The 20,211-nt window shown below is 40.1% G+C and overlaps 1 protein-coding gene across 4 annotated transcripts in view; it reads right to left on the reverse strand.

Annotated features, from left to right (window-relative positions):
- LOC123770478 (queuine tRNA-ribosyltransferase accessory subunit 2) overlaps nt 1–9,240 on the reverse strand; it is a 49,577-nt gene extending 40,337 nt beyond the window's left edge. For 2 of the 4 annotated variants that reach the window (XM_069301773.1, XM_045762367.2), the window contains exons 1-7: nt 9,098–9,234; nt 7,067–7,237; nt 6,065–6,187; nt 4,762–4,880; nt 2,821–2,977; nt 1,436–1,639; nt 663–823 (exon numbers count right to left, since the gene is read on the reverse strand). In XM_069301773.1, coding sequence (XP_069157874.1) covers nt 663–823; nt 1,436–1,639; nt 2,821–2,977; nt 4,762–4,880; nt 6,065–6,187; nt 7,067–7,210 — 908 coding nt within the window. In that variant the 5' untranslated portion in view covers nt 7,211–7,237; nt 9,098–9,234. Of the gene's footprint in view, nt 1–662; nt 824–1,435; nt 1,640–2,820; nt 2,978–4,761; nt 4,881–6,064; nt 6,188–7,066; nt 7,238–8,861; nt 9,021–9,097 lie in introns of those variants that run through there. The other 2 variants (XM_069301774.1, XM_069301775.1) reach the window with 2 other exon arrangements.
- Between the last annotated feature and the right edge of the window lie 10,971 nt (nt 9,241–20,211).

The raw sequence follows: 20,211 nt of genomic DNA on the forward strand, positions 1-20,211 counted from the left end.
AACCTGACCACCATCTGCATACCTTGATACACCCTGCACATGACCACTTTCGCTAAAAGACTCTACACCGCAGAACACATCTGAGATTTCCAAATAAAGACATAATTACGATATACATATTTACGTGCCCTAACTTGCCCTCACCTGTTTTCCCTACAATATTCGCCCCAGGAGTCTATATTAACGGGTAATATAATAGACCTGAAATTGATGGAATCAAACTCAGCAGGTGATACTCAAACTGAGGTACTCAGACCACTGGTGCTGTCTCTAGTGCTGGCGTGTTCCAAGCTTGCTCTAATGTACAGTACATGTATGTTCCAAGGTTGCTCTGATGTACAGTACATGTATGTTCCAAGCTTTCTCTAGTGTACAGTGTATGTATGTTCTAAGGTTGCTCTAAATGTATACACACAAGAGGTACCTTGGAACATGTGAACACAAGAGGGGGGTACATATACTATAAGTTGAGCACCCTTACACTTTAAAGCCTACGCTAAATAATAAACGTTTCAGTTTGGTAGGGCATAACTAGGAGCCATTTCTTTCAGCCAACACGTCTTTTTCAGTTATCGTTACTCTTTGTTCCTAAATATACTCTCACTGCATTAATGCTTTGCTCTATATTTGTGGCCTAACAAAACAGAAGCAATACAACAAACCTATTTAATCTAAATGGGAATGTAAGAGCTCCTCTTCTTTCAGTCACAAGGAATGGGAACGTAGAGTCAAAGATGTCCACTCCAAGTTCGGCCAACTTGAGGACAGTGAGCGGGTTCCACATCCCTGCTGCTTGTCGTGGACGATCATGAGGCAAGGGATCCTGCTCACCATGGAAATTAATTGATAATTATTATCAAAACCAATCAATGTACTAAGCAAGAATGAAAGCTCTTATGTAATATAATGATTAACATCACCACTGAGTAATAGCTCAACCTAACACACACACACACACACGTGAAATTACGTATGTGACCATCAATTTCATTTAATTACGTGTGTGTGGATTGGGTTATTGGTTTCAGATTCGTTACTGTGGCTGATTTTTTGCCTTACACTTTACAAAAGCTTTTAAATGAACATATGACATACAAATAAACTTCTACGGAGCTTCCAGTGTCTACCTTTTCTATACATAAAAAAATGGGACTTTGAATTACTTGTACAGCACAGTAAGGTATATGGAAAATACATTCCCGAGAAGGTCATTCTGCTAGTCCATAAGACAACAATCATATTTTGATGAGAGGATCGAGGATCCCGAACAGTTCAAATGACCTACTGCATTGACATTACAGAGTGTCTCCAAACTTTTAAATGGCAATTTTATATCTGAATAACACCCATTTTAAAAGTAACATTTACCATATAGAACATTAAAAGTAACGGATATCAATATCAAATTCTGTTGCGAATACTGTATTGTACTCACCAGAGACGCCTTAACGAGATTGTGAATGGTCGTGGGTTCAAGCTTCTCCACTTTTGGCCCGTTGGTATGAAGGCCAAGCATTGTATAACCCGAAACAGTGGACCCGTCCACGCTGCCACTGACTAGGGATTTAGACCAGCCAGTTCTCTCGTCTTCACTGTGGCCTCCAAGGAGGGGCACAAATAATGCTGATTCCTTTAGTTTCTGTGAACATTGATTGGAAAAATAATTTAAATTGCGAGTCTGGGATTAACACATTGTTAATCGAGCCATATGCACCAAACACGCATACAACGAAACGTATTAGTTGTGTGTGTGTTCAGTCACAAATGCCCTCCACCTCCACACGCGATCAGCTCAACCCTCCCTATATTACTGGTATATTCCACACACCTTCACTGAAGACACACCCCCTATTTTCTGAGGACATTTTGTGGAAAATATAACTGCATATGTTTCATCGTATATTTATTGAAAGTGATTTTAAAGTGCAACTGCCCTATTACCATGTTCTTTCATGTAAGTTACAACATAGAGCTTAATGTTATAACAATGTACAGGTATCCTATCCACTGGTAAATACCATAGCTCGAAGGACTACATATTAGGTATGGCATTAGTGGGAACCATGAAAATAGTCATATGGGTCATTTACAAAACTCCACTCAATACCAGAAGGCTAAGGGAAGAGAACTATCATGAGAAAGTGCTAAGCCATTACAACTATATAGCACTTGGAAAGGATCAGGATAAAGATTTTGGATGGGACGAGGGGAAAGGAATGGTGCCCAGCAGCTTGGATGGTCAGTGATTGAACGCCTCCCTGCATGAAGCGAGACCGTCGCTCTACCGCCCACCCTAAGAAGGCTAGGAGAAAAATGTGACAAAGGCATGTTTCTCTAAAGGCACATTTCCTAAAGACCTACTTTAGGAAATGCAAAGGCACATTTCCTAAAGACCTACTTTAGGCAAGTTCGGTAGTTCGCATACTGGGCGACAGTCTATCCTGGACCCTTATCTAGTCATGCCCCATATCATGTTCTGGACCCCCTAATCATGTCCTGGACCCCCTAATCATGTTCTGGACCCCCTAATCATGTCCTGGTCCCCCCTCATCATGTCCTGGACCACTCATCATGTCCTGGACCCCCCTTCACCATGTCCTGGACCCCCCTTCACCATGTCCTGGACCACTCATCATGTCCTGGACCCCCCTTCACCATGTCCTGGACCACTCATCATGTCCTGGACCTCACACCAAGTGGGTTATCTAATTAATGAAAACTATATTGTATAAAATGTTAAAATAAGCAGGAAGTCTGAGCCAACATTACGACGTATCAAACAGAACAAATACCGAGAGGCACATCATCTCGGACCCATACTTGGGAGGCCTTGTGTCGAGCTATGCACTGATTGAGGAACACCAAGGTTTTTGTGGATGACTTTGATATTCTCTTCTTAGATGACTTCATGTCTGTGTCAGCATCACTGAGGGCCTCATACCAGTCTGGCTGCATTGCCTCTACCAGCTCCATGTACCTATGTGCGGAGACAATCAGTCACAATAACAAATACATACACACATACATCACGATAATGTGGGTGACACAAATGACCCAACCAACACACACATGAAGTACAGTATTGTGATGATGTTTCAGTCTATCCTGTACCCTTATTAAGTCATCAAGACTGAAACATTGTCACTTTTGTTTCATGTATGGGTTGGGTTACTAGTGCATCTGTATACTGTATATGTAAAAGGGGAGAGCTTCTATGAGCCTCTTTACATTTCGCTAATAACTGTAGCCTGCTCTCGTGGTAGAGAAATTTAAGTGTAATGAAATATTATTTTTTAATGAGCCTCCAGTAGCTTGAAGAGCTTTATTCTACTCTTACCACACCTTAGCTTCACACATCAGGCCTTGGTGACCGATTTGTCACCTGCCGTAAGGCAAGATCAAACTTGGGCACACACCTTCTGAAGTATGGGGACTAGAAATCAACCACAAAAACTGGGATAATATATACAGTATTAGAGAGCACGGACACAACCAAACAAGTCAATGCTTAAGGAAAATGAGGGACCCAAAGAAAAATACGGCAAATGATAGGTGTTACGGACCAACCATCCATATTTTAATGCACTTGGCTGCCGACAGAAGGAAGTCCGGGTCACCAGAAGTCTATGCCAGCCCGTAACCTCACTCTGGAGCCACCCGTGCACAGCCCACCAATCCCCCGGGAAGGAAAGAGACAAGAAAGGGACGGGGAGCTACTGTGTGCCCACTAGAAAAGGACTAAATCTAGAGAAGCCAAAAACAAGGCTACCTTCAAGAGTTTAGCCCCACAGGGTATAAGAGTGAGCCAAACTCCACTAAACCAAGCTCTCACAAGTCAAACCTGGTCCCAGGCCAGGCTTGGGAAGTAGAAGAGAACCCCATCCAGGTACAATCCAGGTTCAACCACTTGGGCATACCCGTAATTCAAATGAAGACGGAGAGTAAAGCCCCATAGGATACAGAAAAGCCAAATCCCCATCAAATCACCACAATCTCAGCACAATTTTGTATGTCTTCCACTGGTAAGAAGTCCATTGCCTCTCACCATCATGGTGGGAACTTGGGATGAGACCCAAGCTGAGGTCCAGAACCCCCAAATAGGTTCAGAATAAAGAAAGGAGATGGCGGCTGAGCAGGGCCCGTGTCATCAGAGGGAAAAGGTAGAAAGGGGGAAAGGTAAACCAAAGAAACTCTGAGACTGTGCACAAAACACCCAGGCATTCGAGAATCAAAAAGGGCACCTGGACATGTCTCTCCAGCCGCCAAGCCCCGGCATAAGCACAGCACGAGCAAACGAGGCACTGTAGGCAGCTCTAAAGGAAAGGACCCCTGAGAAAGACCTGAAAATTGATGCCAATTCCTTCCAGTCTACGGATAACAGTAATGCTGCCCTTGCCTAAAGAAAATGAACAGGCGAGAGGGCATAAGTGCAGGTGGAAAGGGCAGGGGGAAAGCATATTCAAGCCACAAACAGAGACCAGAAAATGCACCTGCATTGTTCCCCTCTGGGTACCTCCTTTTCTTTAGGCAATTGCTTATTGCACCTATGCTTTCTGGTATATATATATTTTTTTTGTATCTTCAATCCCTTGCTTCCCCCCTTCACCTTGTAGAGGGAGCCAGGTTTTGGCCATAGCTCCTGGTAGGCAACAGTTGGGTCTCTGAAGCCTGGTGTGTTGGGCTAAATGCTTGGTGAAGCCAGAGTACAGCCTTGAGGGCTTCCGAGGAGTCCCATCCAGAAACATTAAGAAAATGACTCACTCGTCTGTCGTGATGATTCGTCTACCACCATACGTCCAGAGAGAGACACCCTTTTTGTCGTTATAGCCACTAGGTGTTGCTTTGCCGGCATCTTGAACAGTTACGCACACACTGTGACCCTGATTAAAAAGATATAAAAAATCCACCATTCAGTGTAATGAAATGCTTCATTCTGGAGGGTGTCTCAATAGTTCACAGAACCACTGAAAGATCATCCAGGAAAATCAAACACATTCGTACAAAATTTCTAGTGCAGCCTATACCCACCTTTTTCAATGCAAGAATGAATTCCTATACACATTAAATCACGCACAAGAATGTAATGAGCCTATAAATAAATATTGAGGTCAAATGATGGAATCAAATCAGTGACCCTGAACTTGACTCAGGCGCACACACTACGAATCATAGTTTCAATATTTAGTTTTAAATTATATACAGTATCTGTAGAGTACAGAACTGCACAATAAGAATGTCTGAATGATGTAGTATATTGTAAAACAGCACAATAAATTGTATGTACAGCATTGATTCTACAAACTAAAGTGTTGTACTGCATATATTTACAGATAAACATTTACTTCAATCCATAACATATGGTTTTCAAATAAATTATTAAAAGCAATTTTACTCAACTTGCAAACAAAACTAGCTGAAGTTACCAAGAACCCGCAAATTTACCCTAACATGAGCTTATAAGTAGACTAAATGCAGGCAACCTACCCACACTAATACCGAGGGCATTCTGCCATCATCGGTGTCTCTACCTTGCATGGAACACGTTATCACAGGATAGCCACTTCGTGTAATTTTTTTTTGGGGTGGGAGGATGGGGGGAAAGGGGGCAATAGATGGTCAAAGTTTTTTCAATTGCCGTAATAAAATAAATCTTATTTCTAAGGTTCGACTGTATACAGTATTGCTATCCGGGCTGACTTTGGGGGCATTCTGAAGTGTCCTTAATTCTTGGATGTTATACATGTTTTAAAGATAAGAAAGTACATCCTGATTTTATGCTGATCTCTAAGCTATCTAAGGGGGGACATCTAAGAGGTCTCCCATATGTCAAATTACTGACCCTTCTCAGGATGAAACTCCTCAATAGCGCCTAACTCCTGGGTACCAAATTGACTACTAGGTAAACAGAGGCATAAGGTGAAAGGAAACATCCAAAATCACTTCTGTCCTGCCCAAGAATCGAGCCAGGGATCACCGTTTGGGTGTCTAGAACGAAGTCAATTGTATTAGATCCTATTCTCACTAATGTTGACGAGTTTGCTCTCCTTTCATTCTGAACACTTACCTGAAGTGCAGAAAAGTGAGCAACCCCTTTCTTATAGCTCTGAAGAACTTTAGCATGGTCACAAAAATGTTGGGCGGGCACACAGAGGGGTGCATCTTTATCCACCAGGAGGTGAAGTACGTCCTGTAGAGATAAACGAGATAAACACAATCGCACACAGAAATCACACTAACGTGATGCATCAAATGAACAAATCCACAAGGGCCGTGACGAGGATTCGAACCTGCGTCCGGGAGCATCCCAGACACTGCCTTAATCAGCAGTGATTAAGGCAGTGTCTGGGATGCTCCCGGACGCAGGTTCGAATCCTCGTCACGGCCCTTGTGGATTTGTTCATAAACACAATTACACTCTTTTTTTTTCTCTTATCAAAACACAAAACAGAAACTTGGGGCCCCTTATAACACACCATAATCTCAAGTCAAGCTTGGGCCTGGGCCGGGCTAGGGGAGTAGAACAACTCCCTGAACCCCATCCAGGTACAATCCAGGTACACTTTAATTTCAAATATATAGTCATTAGATATTCAACATTAAATGTATTAAGATAAAAACCCATACTTGTGTACAGTATTTGGAAAATTTATGTAAAGAATTTATACCAAGTCTTTCGCACTTTCCTGAGTGCTTTGTCAAGGTCTGAGTGTGTGATTAGACATTGACACGTCAGTTATACTGTATATTGAGATGTAAGTTTGGTCCTAATCACTTACTCAGACCTTGATAAAGCACTCAGGAGAGTGTGAAAGACTTGGTGTAAATTCCTTATGATGTAAATTTCACATATACACAAGTGTGGGTTTTTATCCTATGTTATTATGTCTGTAAGAAGACATTACCATTACTTATTAAATGTATTTATGAGTGTGAATAGCTTTTACCTTTCAAAAATATCAACGATTTATGAAACCTGATAATAATCACACGTTTCTAAATCTTTCAATTGAACAGTAACATTTCCACAAGAGTTTCTAAACGGTGTTTCAAGCGCGTTCCTCCTGACCTGGGTAAGATGGGGTGCACTGCCACCGACTGTGGATATGAGTGTGAGGGGAGTCTCGTGGACAACACTGGGCTGACTGCGGAGACCCGTCAGCCTCCCAATACGGCCACCTCCTTTGCTGATATGCTCCACTATGAACTTCATGGCCAATTACAATGTGCAATGCCTAACCTAAAAAAAATAATTATCATTAATTCCAAGCTAATATTACTGTACTGTACCACATTGTATGTATTTAAAGGTTAGGTGAGGTTAGATTGTTAGGGAAGATTGGGTTCAAATAGGCAGATACAACTCACATCATATCTAAGACAGGTCACCAACACCGACAGGTAGTTTAAAAAACTACCTAACCTCACTGAACCTGAGCTAAGCTAACACAGCCAAACATAACAAATAATGTTCATACAATCACAAAATGAGCTGTGATGAAATGGCTGTGTATGACTTGACCGAACCCTGGGTTAAGCTATGGTGGGTTAGGCGAGGTAAGTTTAAAAACCATTGTCAAACCATCTTTTATACTTCATGGCCTATATCAGATCAATATAGGTACCTGTCTAATAGGGTTGAAGAACACTCATATTTTGATCACTGTAACTAGGCAGTGCCACCTGGCAATGAAATTCAAAAAGATCCCAGAGAAAACCAGCGTTGAATGTAATGAAAGCCATTTTCTGGAAGGACCCCAGAGGGGCTCTATTATCGGTTAGGTTAGATTTTCTTTTATGTTACGTTAGATTAGATTAGATTAAGTAAATTAAGGATAGGTTTTGATACATTAGGTTAAGCTAGGATAGATTACTTTAGGATAGAAAAAGTGAGATGAGGTAAGGTAAGGTCAGAATAGAATAGAGTAGGATAGGTTAGGTTAGTATCTGAGAGGATATATTTTTTGAAGAGCAATAGTAACACAGATTGATTGACATAACTTGAGGCCCTCTAAATCCCTCTAAAGGCCTTGAGGCCCACATTCTCAAGATGGTTCGCCAATGGATTTTAAAGCCTACCTAACCTTATACAAACCCAATAATTAATAATAATAATGATTCATTGTGTCGGCAAACAGGCAACACTGTACATATACATTATACATATTTGGCTTATACTGAGGTCCCCGAAGGTTAAATTACTAAAACCTTCTCAGGATTACACTACAAAAAGGTGATCAACTCCTGGGTACCTATTATACTGGTGGGTGAATAGGGGATTCGGAGCAAGAATTCCCGATTGTGAGTCGAGAATGAACCTGACTGTACTCCCGAGACCCTGAATGTAACCAAGCTTATGCTAATACATCCTAACTGAGCAATATACACAGTTATGACAATCAGAAAATGAGCTTTGTTAAAACCCTCTTGTATAGTAGTTTAGCTCCTATATTATGCACCCCATACCTGTGCTGTGGGCAGTAGTGGAAGGGGGGGTTACCGGGGCACATAATGGCCTTGATAACCCCCATTCAATCCGGGATTGAACCCCAAAATTTATTTTTTAGCTAAACAAGGCTTATACACGCATGCCCTAGCATGTATGACTTTATGTATGTATGTCCACACACGCGCAGTTGAGAGGCGGGACCAAAGAACCAGAGCTCAACCCCCGCAAGCACAATTAGGCGAGTAATTAGGTGAGTACACACACACAAAACCAGCAGGGAACCTGATGGCTGAGTGGACAGCGCTCGGGAATCGTAGTCCTAAGGGTCTGGGTTCGATCCCCGGGGGAGGCAGAAACAAATGGGCAGAGTTTCTTTCACCCTAATGCCCCTGTTTACGTAGCAGTAAATAGGTACCTGGGAGTTAAGACAGCTGCTATGCTCTGCTTCCTGGGAATGTGTGTGTATGAAAAAATCAGTTGATTGATTGATAGTTGAGAGGCGGGCCCAAAGAGGGAGAGCTCAACCCTCCGCAAGCACAGCTAGGAGAGTACAACTAGGCGAATACACAGACACACACGTGTCCCACTAACTCAAGTGTGATATTTAAGAGATATAACTTAAAGATATCCGTATATATCTATATGTTATACCCTTTCTTTCAATCCTGGGGTGAAAATCAGAAATTTCTTCCAATCCTGGGGTGAAAATCAGGGCCTTTGGGTTATTAATGAGGTGTTAATGACCAAAATACCGGGAAATCTGAGATGTAAACAACAGCAGTGTTGACCCGGGGCGACGAGCCTAAACATTTTTGTATTATATATTTTTTAATTTTATTTATTTATATATACAAGAAGGTATATTAGGTTTATGAGAGTACAATTACGAGAGATTATTATTATGAGCACAATTAAGAGATATTATTATTATAAGCACAATTACGAGAGATTGTCATGAGCACAATTATGAGAGATTACGGACACTTGTCACTTAGAACACAAGACGGATCCCACACATATATACCCTCCCACGATCGTCGTCGCCCCTAAATCAACACAACAACAACACATATATACCCAATACTTTATTTTATTTTATTTTATATATACAAGAAGATACATTGGGTTTATGGAAGTACATAGCAGTGATGTTTTTACATTCTTGTAAAGCCACTAGCTCGCGTAGCGTTTCGGGCCATTCACGAAAGCAATTACGAACGTGTACATCTTTCCTCAATCTTTGACGGCTTTGGTTACATTTATTAAAACCTTTACAAGGATGAAAACTTCCCATTCAACTGTTGTTATTATTATAAACAGCCTCCTGGTGCTTCGGAGTTCATTAACTGTTTAATAATTGTAAACAACGCCGTCAAAGATTGAGAAAAGATGTACAGGTTCAAAAGTACTTGCGTAAGTGCTTTCGTGAATCGGCCCCGACCTAATCTAACAGATAATTTTATGTAGGTCATTTCTATCAAAAAATTAGAAATGTTAACAGGTACATTGTAAGAAAATTTGACAAAGGTAAATTAAAGTAAAATTTGAGGGTTATCAATAGATACATTGTAGCATAATTTGAGGATTATTGCAAAGGTGTAATGCAGTAAAATATGTGTTCAGTATTTATATAATCACTATAAGCAATTATATGACAAAGTATAACCACGAAAGAAAAAGAAAACTGGAAATTTCTTAAGTTACTTTAACTTTCTTGTTAATGAATAGCATGATATACGTCTGATAATTTTTATGATAATAATAATAATGATAAATAATAATGCCCCAAGAATGTAACAATTATATGCTGTACTTGCTGTATGCAATGTTAAATGGGTTTCTTGTACTGTTATATGTCTATTTGTACTCACTGAATTTGTGCGCCCCTTGAGGGACTTGAAGTAGAGGGGGGTAGAAATAGCCTAAGCTACTCTATCCCTTTGAGATGTATTTATTGCTTATCTCAATAAACATACTTGAACTTGAACTTGAACAAGAGTTGTTACATGGTTGTAGAGCCACTAGTACGCGTAGCGTTTCGGGCAGGTCCCTGGAATACGATCCCCGCCGCGAAGAATCCTTGTTACAACCAAGTACACATTTTACTGTTGCGTTAAACAGAGGCTACAGTTAAGGATTTGCGCCCAGTAAATCCTCCCCGGCCAGGATACGAACCCAGGACATAGCGCTCGCGGAACGCCAGGCGAGTGTCTTACCACTGCACCACGGAGACTGAGACACGGAGAAATTGTTTGATTAACATGAAATTGTTACATTTTCATTTGTGGATATAAAGTGTCTACATTGTCATATTATTATTCATCACGTATTAATTCTACGTGATTATTTGTGTAACAACTTTTATATTTTATATTTTTAATTATCATAGCGATCGAAAAATGCATATTTTTAGATGTATTAGAGATGAAACAGAACGCCATCAGATAGATCGGTGCCCCTGATGACGTCAGTTAGGAGGCGGAGCTTCTTCCAAATACCTTCCTGTGATTGGCTGTTGCAGGGAATGTCAACATACTTTCTATAAATGAAATGCTAACCAAGAAATACGTCCTTTTGTACAACAACCTCTTTGTTTTGTACTTGACAGGAATTTCCATCTAACTGAATAATTTAGTCCAATAAGAGGGCGGAGCATTGTCCCACCGATGGTACTTAATTGAGGCATCACCCATTCATGACGTCACTAGTTAGGTAGCCAGGCAATTTTTCTATAACATCTGTTATATTCTGCAACATTTAATTATAATTTTATTAACACTTTTAAATAATTAACAATTCACTTTTTAGACAGATTAAAGTTGAAGCTGAATGTCATAAGCAGGGCTGGTGTGCTGAACAAAGATGATTTATCAAGTACGTGGCAACTCTGCCTGATCCTGTGATTGGCTGTGGTCAATGTCAACAAAGAATTTCTACCAATGACATACTAGCGCGGGAATTTTTACTTTAGCATAAGAACCCGCCTTATAGGCTGCTGTTCGGCTATTGATAATGCAATGTCGCGCTAACAGATGGCGCCAGCTGTATTTCGCTGGTTTGGTCTGTTGATAGTGTAATTTGGTGGCAACAGATGGCATATGCTGTATCTTATGGCTATACTGTTGGCCTGTTGATAGTGTTCTTTTCTGCAGATAGATGGCATCAGCTGTATTATTATTATTATCACTTGCGAATGTATTGATCTACAAGTCCCGTCGTAGCTTATGGTTTTATACCGTCTTGGTATTAGGTAACTTCCCTGGAAACACAAACCGTAACTGTCTCTATTTTCCGCTTGTTACAACTTGTAATAAAGTTGTTACATCTTGGCTTAACGTATTTATGACGTATTAGAACGTTGTTACAACTTGCTATATTGGTTGTTATAACTGGTTAGGAGGTGTTAAAACTTGTTCGAACGTTGTACCAACGTCGTAGTTTCGGTGTGTGTTTGGTAACTTGAGTTCTGCAATTACTTTTTTACAGTAATCCAAGTGAGGGCTCACCAGAGATTTATACCAGAAATTTACAAAGAATTATACAATTAAATCACTACCTTCTTTTCAAGAACCTAACTTACATATTATTTGAAGACATGAGCTAATTATATAATCATGTGCCATCTATTTATTCATATTCTTAACTTATTATTAATTTCTATTAATTTGTTTTTGGTTATTTCATGGTTTGGGAAGACGAGAACAGCAGCGAACACAAGCCAGCGCACATGAATATACGCAAAGGTTCGTGTATACAAAATTGTCTGCGGATGAGCTGGGCCAGATTCACGAAGCAGTTACGCAAGCACTTACGAACCTGGGGCCAGATTCACGAAGCAGTTACGCAAGCACTTACGAACCTGGGGCCAGATTCACGAAGCAGTTACGCAAGCACTTACGAACCTGGGGGCCAGATTCACGAAGCAGTTACTCAAGCACTTACGAACCTGGGGGCCAGATTCACGAAGCAGTTACTCAAGCACTTACGAACCTGGGGGCCAGATTCACGAAGCAGTTACTCAAGCACTTACGAACCTGGGGCCAGATTCACGAAGCAGTTACGCAAGCACTTACGAACCTCTCCATCTTTTCTCAATCTTTGGCAGCTTTGTTTACAATTATTAAACAGTTAATGAGCTCCACAGCACCAGGAGGCTGTTTATAACAATAACAACAGTTGATTGGCAAGTTTTCATGCTTGTAAACTGTTTAATAAATGTAACCAAAGCCGTCAAAGATTGAGGAAAGATGCACACGTTCGTAAGTGCTTGCGTAACTGCTCCGTGAATCTGGCCCCTGTACATCTTTTGTAAATTTTTGTCGGCTTTGTTTATAATTATTAAACAGTTAATGAGCCTCGAAGAGCCAGGAGGCTGTTTATAACAATAACAACAGTTGATTGAAAACTTTTCATGCGTGTAAACTGTTTAGTAGATGTAACTAAAGCTGTTAAAGGTTGAGGAAAGATGTATACTTTCGTAAGTGCTTGCGTAACTGCTTCGTGAATCTGACCCCTGGGTATTTGTGTACCGAACTGATGTTATCCGAAACTGTTACGTACGAATCGACCAGTCCCTGATAAGGATTATGATAAGAGACCTGACCTCCAGCCCTGAGAAATTCTCTAACTTCCTGAAGGAAGTCTGTAGATTCTGGGACTCCCTGAAGGAAGTCTGTAGATTCTGGGGCTCCCTGAAGGAAGCCTGTAGAGTCTGGGACTTCCTGAAGGAAGTCTTCAAACGCCCACATCTTTATGTAACCCCCTTCAACATCTTTCTCATCAACCAATTACACCATCCACTCCTGTACCCCTCACCTTAAATTCCTTCAAACCATATATTAATAATTGTAATCCACCAGCACATTCCTAATTGAAATTCATAAACTATGTTGTTCCATTTTATAATTCCATAAAGTTTTGAACTTTCTCTCGTTTTCTATCAACATAGAATTACATCGGAAACACCGTAACGTTGTACAAGGGAGAAACTCGTGTAATTTATGTTGCTAATTGCGTTACACTGCAAGCGGAAGCAGCGGAGGCCTGAGTCAGAAGTTCTGACGGACATTTTAGTGGAGAAAGTTGCGTTCTCGTGTTGTATATGAGCGGAATACTTGATGATTCTCCTGCCTGTGTTTGTATGTTTTTTGCATGCTCCAACGGTTATCTCGTGGTATGTTTTGGTTAAGGTTAAATCCCATATCGAAGGAATAATTTAGGGAGGACTTATATATATATATATGTTTTCCTGGTAGGGAAGGAGTGATTCAGAAGTGTGGGCTAACGAGAAGGAACTTCCTCTGCGCCTCTTACCTTTCCCTATTATACTCATCTGGGAGAAGGTTCAGAGGTAATATAGGGGACTTCTTGACCTACATTCTTTCCGACCCTGGTTTGGAGAGCAGCAAAATATTCCAAACCTGGCCGTTAAACTGTCATGGTAGGCATTTTCTTTGCGCTAACTAGCATATCGGTGATCACAGTCAAATACTTTGATCAGTTTGGAGTTGATTGAGATCACTATCTGCCGCCTAATTCAAGTCTCCCGCCGCGTGACGTCACGAGTGACCCACATTTGGCGCTTCCTCAAGGACGAATCAGGTGCCGCATCGCGCCTCTCCATGCGATGCTGCCAATTACCATAAAAACAACATCTTAGATGCATTACTCAACACTAAAAGGATCTTTTAGTTCCTTAAATAACCAATCACTCCCCAAAAAAACAAACAAGTTGATTCTGATGAATTGATACACGTCTCGTTATAAGAGTTTAGACAATAATTTAGACCTAATAATTAGATGACGTGGCAGCGGTGTAGCGGTACTTGTAGACGGGAAAGTGTGTGTGTGTGTATGTCTGATTCTTCCTCATTCTAGATCTTCGGCTCTCTCGACTGTGAAAGTCCATGAATGCTATTGCCAACTGCCCTCGCTTGCAACACGCGCCCAAACGATAAATTATCCTCGGATTTGAATGAGTTGAAATGGTTAATTAAGCCCTTATAACGAGACTATGAGGCATTAGGGAGTCATTTAGCCGAGAGCGCGATGGTTTGAGGTCAATAACACCACCCAAGTGGATCCTCCAGTCAGTAGCGCTTCGGCAGTGAGAGGAGGAGGAGGTGCCGCTCCACAGTGCCGTTCCTATATATGGAGAAGAAAAACCCTTCCATCAAAATGACGTTAATTTAAACCCCCCTTTTTGATATCCATTTTAACACGATATCAACCAGTAGTTAAAGGTCAAAGTTGGGAAATATTATTTAGGAATTACAGCCAATGACTTGAGATATCTTTGACCTATTTTTTTTTAAAAGGGTTCGATTCCCCAATGAAGAGGTTTAGAACACTCGGCTGACACAATATTACTGTTGGTTGTGGCCGACGGAGATCATTGTTGAGGTGAGATGTTGTGTCCAGTTTGGTGTTGTGACCCCTGGTGGTAAGAGCCGGCGTCTCCAGGTGGTGAGTAGTGTGTGTGTGTGTGTGTGTGTGTGTGTGTGTGTGTGTGTGTGTGTGTGTGTGTGTGTGTGTGGGGGGGGGGTTGTGTGTGTGTGTGTGGGGGGGGGTTGTGTGTGTGTGGGGGGGGGGGGTTGTGTGTCTGTGTGTGTGGGGGGGGGGGGTTGTGTGTGTGTGTGTGTGGGGGGGGGGTTGTGTGTGTGTGTGGGGGGGGGTTGTGTGTGTACTCACCTAGTTGTACTCACCGAGTTGTGTTTGCGGGGGTTGAGCTCTGGCTCTTTGGTCCCGCCTCTCAACCGTCAATCAACAGGTATGTGTGGTGTGTGTGTGTGTGTGTGTGGGGGGGGGGTTGTGTGTGTGTGTGTGTGGGGGGGGGGGTTGTGTGTGTTTGTGGGGGGGGGGGGTTGTGTGTGTGTGTGTGTGGGGGGTGTTGTGTGTGTGTGTGTGGGGGGTGTTGTGTGTGTGGGGGGGGGGGGGAAGGTGTTCGGCTCTATTGTTTCTTTCCCTAAAGTCATTTCTGCGTGATTGTGGGTTGTGACTTTCTTTCACACTCATTATATATATATATATATATATATATATATATATATATATATATATATATATATATATATATATATATATATATATATATATAAACAAAGATAATATACAAGTTTTGTCTACTGTACACCCGTTAGTGTACACAGAACCGAAGCATGTGTATGATACTAGACTTTCTCCTGCTGTGTGTGTGTACAATGTCGTCTCACTCTCTTAACAGCTTTATTTACAACTTTATTGAAGGAAAAAGTAGTTAATTAACTATTTTATGTAAATCTGTGTAGTTCATTAAATGATTTATTTTAATTTTTTTTTCTCTGTAGAGTATTTTACGTTTGCTTTTAATATGCACTTACACTTTCATAAACTATTTGTATTCTCACTATAATTATCGTAATTATAGTGGCCATTTTCTTGTGGGTTTAATGGGAAACTATGGTAATTATTTTGCTGTTACGTTCTTACATTAGTATTGGACAGAACCCCGGCGGACTCTGTACTTACGGGTCCGGGTTCAATCCCCGAAGGTCTGGGTAGTTGGGCATCGTTACATGAGAGGAAAAGAAACTGCAGAACACCTATTGGTCTTGTAATACTGTTTGGCTTCGTTTTTCATTTACATTCAGGGATTATCGGATTCGATTTCCCGGCGTGACAGAAATGGTTTAGGCACGCTTCCTTTCACCTAATGCATCTGTTCACCCGGCAGTAAATAGGTACCCGGGAGTTAGGGAACTGTTGTAGGGGGACTGCTTCCCGGGAAAGGTCAATACTGAGACCTTTGGGGGAGAGAGGACCTTGATAAAGTCTAAATTACAGCTTTCCTAAATCTAAATCATTATAAAGTCTAAATTACATGCTTTCCTAAATCTAAACTTGTTGTAATTTGTATCAAATGTTCCTTGTTCTGTTTTGCGTTGATTAATCAACTTGTTAATGACCTCTTTGTTATGCTCCGTTATCTATTTGCTTACTTTATTAATGTTGAAGTCTCCGTGGCGCAGTGGTAAAACACTCGCCCTGCACTTCGCAAGCAATGTGGCCCTGGGTTCGTATCCTGGCAGGGGGAGGATTGACTAGGCGCCAATCCTTAACTGCCCGCCTCTGTTCACCCAGCAGTGAATGGGCACCTGATTGTTAAACGATTCTTAAGATTAAGGACTTGCCCCGAAACGCTACGCGTGTTGTACAAGAATGTATGAACTCTTGTATATATAAATAAAATAACTAAATATATAAATAAAAATAAAAATGTTACCCCTTATTCTTCATCTTTCTAAAGACTGTAAGTTTTGCTTTCTTAAGCTCTCTAATTACGTCCCATCCCAAATTCTTATCGTGACCCCTTCCCAGTGCTATATAGTCGTATTGGCTTGGCGCTTTCCTCTTATAAGATTATATTATTATAAGATTCCTTGGATTCAGTGACCGGAACTGAACTGCGATTGAGGGTAGAAATAGCCTAAGCTACTCTATCCCTTTGAGATGCATTTCTTTCTTGTCTCAATAAACATACTTGAACTTGAACTGAGTAATCTAAATGGTGACTACTAAGGTTCCATATACTAGTTCCTATAGTCGTTTCTTCACTCTCTGATGTCTGGGCTGGTCATTACATCTTTCTAGAGAACGTAAATTAAGCCTACGTAATCTCTTTTTGCATGGGAGGTTCATAACTGGTGGGATTAACTTTTGTTAGTCTTTATTAAGGGGTGTCAATCCCTATAGGGTTATTAAGACCTATCAACCTCTGGAGGGTTATTAAGGCCTGTCGACTTCTGGAGGGTTATTAAGGCCTGTTGACCTCTGGAGGGTTATTAAGGCCTATCAACCTCTGTAGGGTTATTAAGACCTATCAACCTCTGGAGGGTTATTAAGGCCTATCAACCTCTGGAGGGTTATTAAGGCCTGTTGACCTCTGGAGGGTTATTAAGACCTTTCAACCTCTGGAGGGTTATTAAGGTCTATCAACTTCTGGAGGGTTATTAAGGCCTATCAACCTCTGGAGGGTTATTAAGACCTTTCAACCTCTGGAGGGTTATTAAGGCCTGTTGACCTCTGGAGGGTTATTAAGACCTTTCAACCTCTGGAGGGTTATTAAGGCCTATCAAGCTCTGGAGGAGTTGTTAAGGCCTAACAACAGCCCGTCCTCCAAACAAAGACCCAAAGACCATTCCATCCACCCGCCAACCCCCCCCCCCCCCCCCCAACTATTTATGACTGAAAAACGGTTCACACACGACTCACAACTGCTGACGTTCGAACACTTCCGGAACAAGTGATGTAGAGCCTAGGCTCTCATTTTCTTACGCTTCAACACCTTAATCACTCTACATTCTCATATATAAATGATCATATGCAACTGACATAAGGTTTCACATGCAAATTAAATAAAACTCGTCTACGTTAAACTGAAAAATGATAAATATGTTTCGCTAATTACAATATAATAAGTTAATACGAAAATTCTTATATTCAAATTAACCCAGGCGTTTTCAAATTCAGAGGCGGCTAGCCTAGTCTATAAGAATAATTTTGTCAGCCGGTGTAATAAATTGTTGCTCACGTAGATATAATCAAGTCTGGTTTTGTTATAGAATTGTAGGCTAACGGGGAAGAAAAATAATGTTATGCTGCTTGTGTGGGATTTAAAGTTTTAAAGTGCATTTTTTGTTTATTTCTAAACCCAGCTGCTGCTGCTGCTTTTGAAGATAATGGCGGTGAGAGGAAGTTAGTTTTTGTGGTGAACTTTACCTGAAAATTTAAAAATAAAATAAAAAGAAAATGAACTTTTTTATCTGAAAATAATTATTTTAGGTGGGATTTTTTTTTTTTCGTGTTAACCGTTTTTGGCTAGACACAAGTTGTTTTGGTGAGATGTAAATGTTTTTGGCGGGATGTAACTTTTAATTAGTTTTATTTTGTTTAAGAATATATATTTTTTTGCGGAACGTAACTGTTTTGGGCAAGATTTAGCTGTTTATTGAAAGGACTCTTTTTGCTTTTCCATAGTCGGGACAGGAAGAATCTTGGCCTTATCGAGGTCTTTTCCTAAGCTAGTGAGTCCCAACCCGCCATTAAGAGTCTTTCTCTTGTATAGTCTCTCTACACACACTTTAGATCCCATTATATTTGGAGAATGAGTTGAAAAATATATAGTACAGAAAATATATTACATTAAGAGGCTTACTACAATCCTGTAGTACTTGAATACAGCTGAAAGAATGAAAGAATATATATATATATATATATATATATATATATATATATATATATATATATATATATATATATATATATATATATATATATATATATATATATATATATATATATATATATTGTGTGAGTGAATTAAAAACAAATTTTTTGAATGTAAGCTGCATCGTTTCTTAATGTGACATATATATATATATATATATATATATATATATATATATATATATATTGAGTGAATTAAAAACAAATTTTTTGAATGTAAGCTGCATCGTTTCTTAATGTGACATATATATATATATATATATATATATATATATATATATATATATATATATATATATATATATATATATATATATATATTGAGTGAATTAAAAACAAATTTTTTGAATGTAAGCTGCATCGTTTCTTAATGTGACATATATATATATATATATATATATATATATATATATATATATATATATATATATATATATATATATAATATATATATAATATTCTGAAAATTGTATTCAGCTCCTTGAGAATTCAATTTCTTTATTATGCACCCCATACCCATCCCGTGGGCGGTGGTGGAAAGAATTACAGAGGCACATAATGGGTTCAGGAACTGAACTCAATAGTTCATTTAGCTAAGTGTAATTTATACATAAGTCTAAATAGAACTGCAGAAGCTATATTGGCCCGGGGCAGCTCCTATTTACTTCCAAACTTATTCATATATGTATATATACATGTCTAACCTACGCTTGAAACAATCCATTGATTCCGGGTCTGTTGTGTTGCCCGGTAATTTCTCAAAATCAGAACTCTATTTCTAACGCAGTATTTACCCAGGTCTTTTCTAAATACAAAGTTTTGCAGTTTGAAGATTTACAAGGTCAAATTATTTAGATTATCCCGTAGCGCAGTGGGCTACGTCCTTTGATCTCAACCAAGTGACCCGAGTTTAATCCCCGGGTAGGACAGAAACGATTGGGCACGTTGAGTTAGGCAACTGTTGTGAGATGTATTACTGGGGAAGGACAGTAGGACTAGGGATTCCTCTATAGGACTAGGGAGGCCTCTATAGGCCTAGGTGCAGGCTTCCTGTCCCAGAAGAGATTCATTGTTACAAATTTTTGTATTGTAAAAATCTATTAGAGCTAATTATGTTCCGTTTGCCACAACGTTCAAAAGAAGCGGTATTAAAACATACGAACCCTAGCCACCCCCACCTAACCCAACCATCCTACGCATAGAAAACGTATACATATCTGAGACGCTAATTTGCATGTGTCATATTTTGTATTTTGCGGACCATAGCGGTTAAAATGAGATGTATTAGTTGAGTGGCAGCGTCTTGTCACTATTGGTGAATACCTAATATGTAGACCAGACCACACACTAGAAATTGAAGGGACGACGACGTTTCGGTCCGTCCTGGACCATTCTCAAGTCGATTGTGATGAGGACAGGTAGGGACAGGCATTAAATAGGCAAGAAAGAGCTGAGGAGGAAAGTCAGGTGTAGGGGATAGTAGTAATGAGAACTGCAGCAGG

The sequence above is a fragment of the Procambarus clarkii genome, chromosome 46 (genome assembly GCF_040958095.1).
Source record: "Procambarus clarkii isolate CNS0578487 chromosome 46, FALCON_Pclarkii_2.0, whole genome shotgun sequence".
In the NCBI taxonomy this organism is placed as follows: domain Eukaryota; kingdom Metazoa; phylum Arthropoda; class Malacostraca; order Decapoda; family Cambaridae; genus Procambarus; species Procambarus clarkii.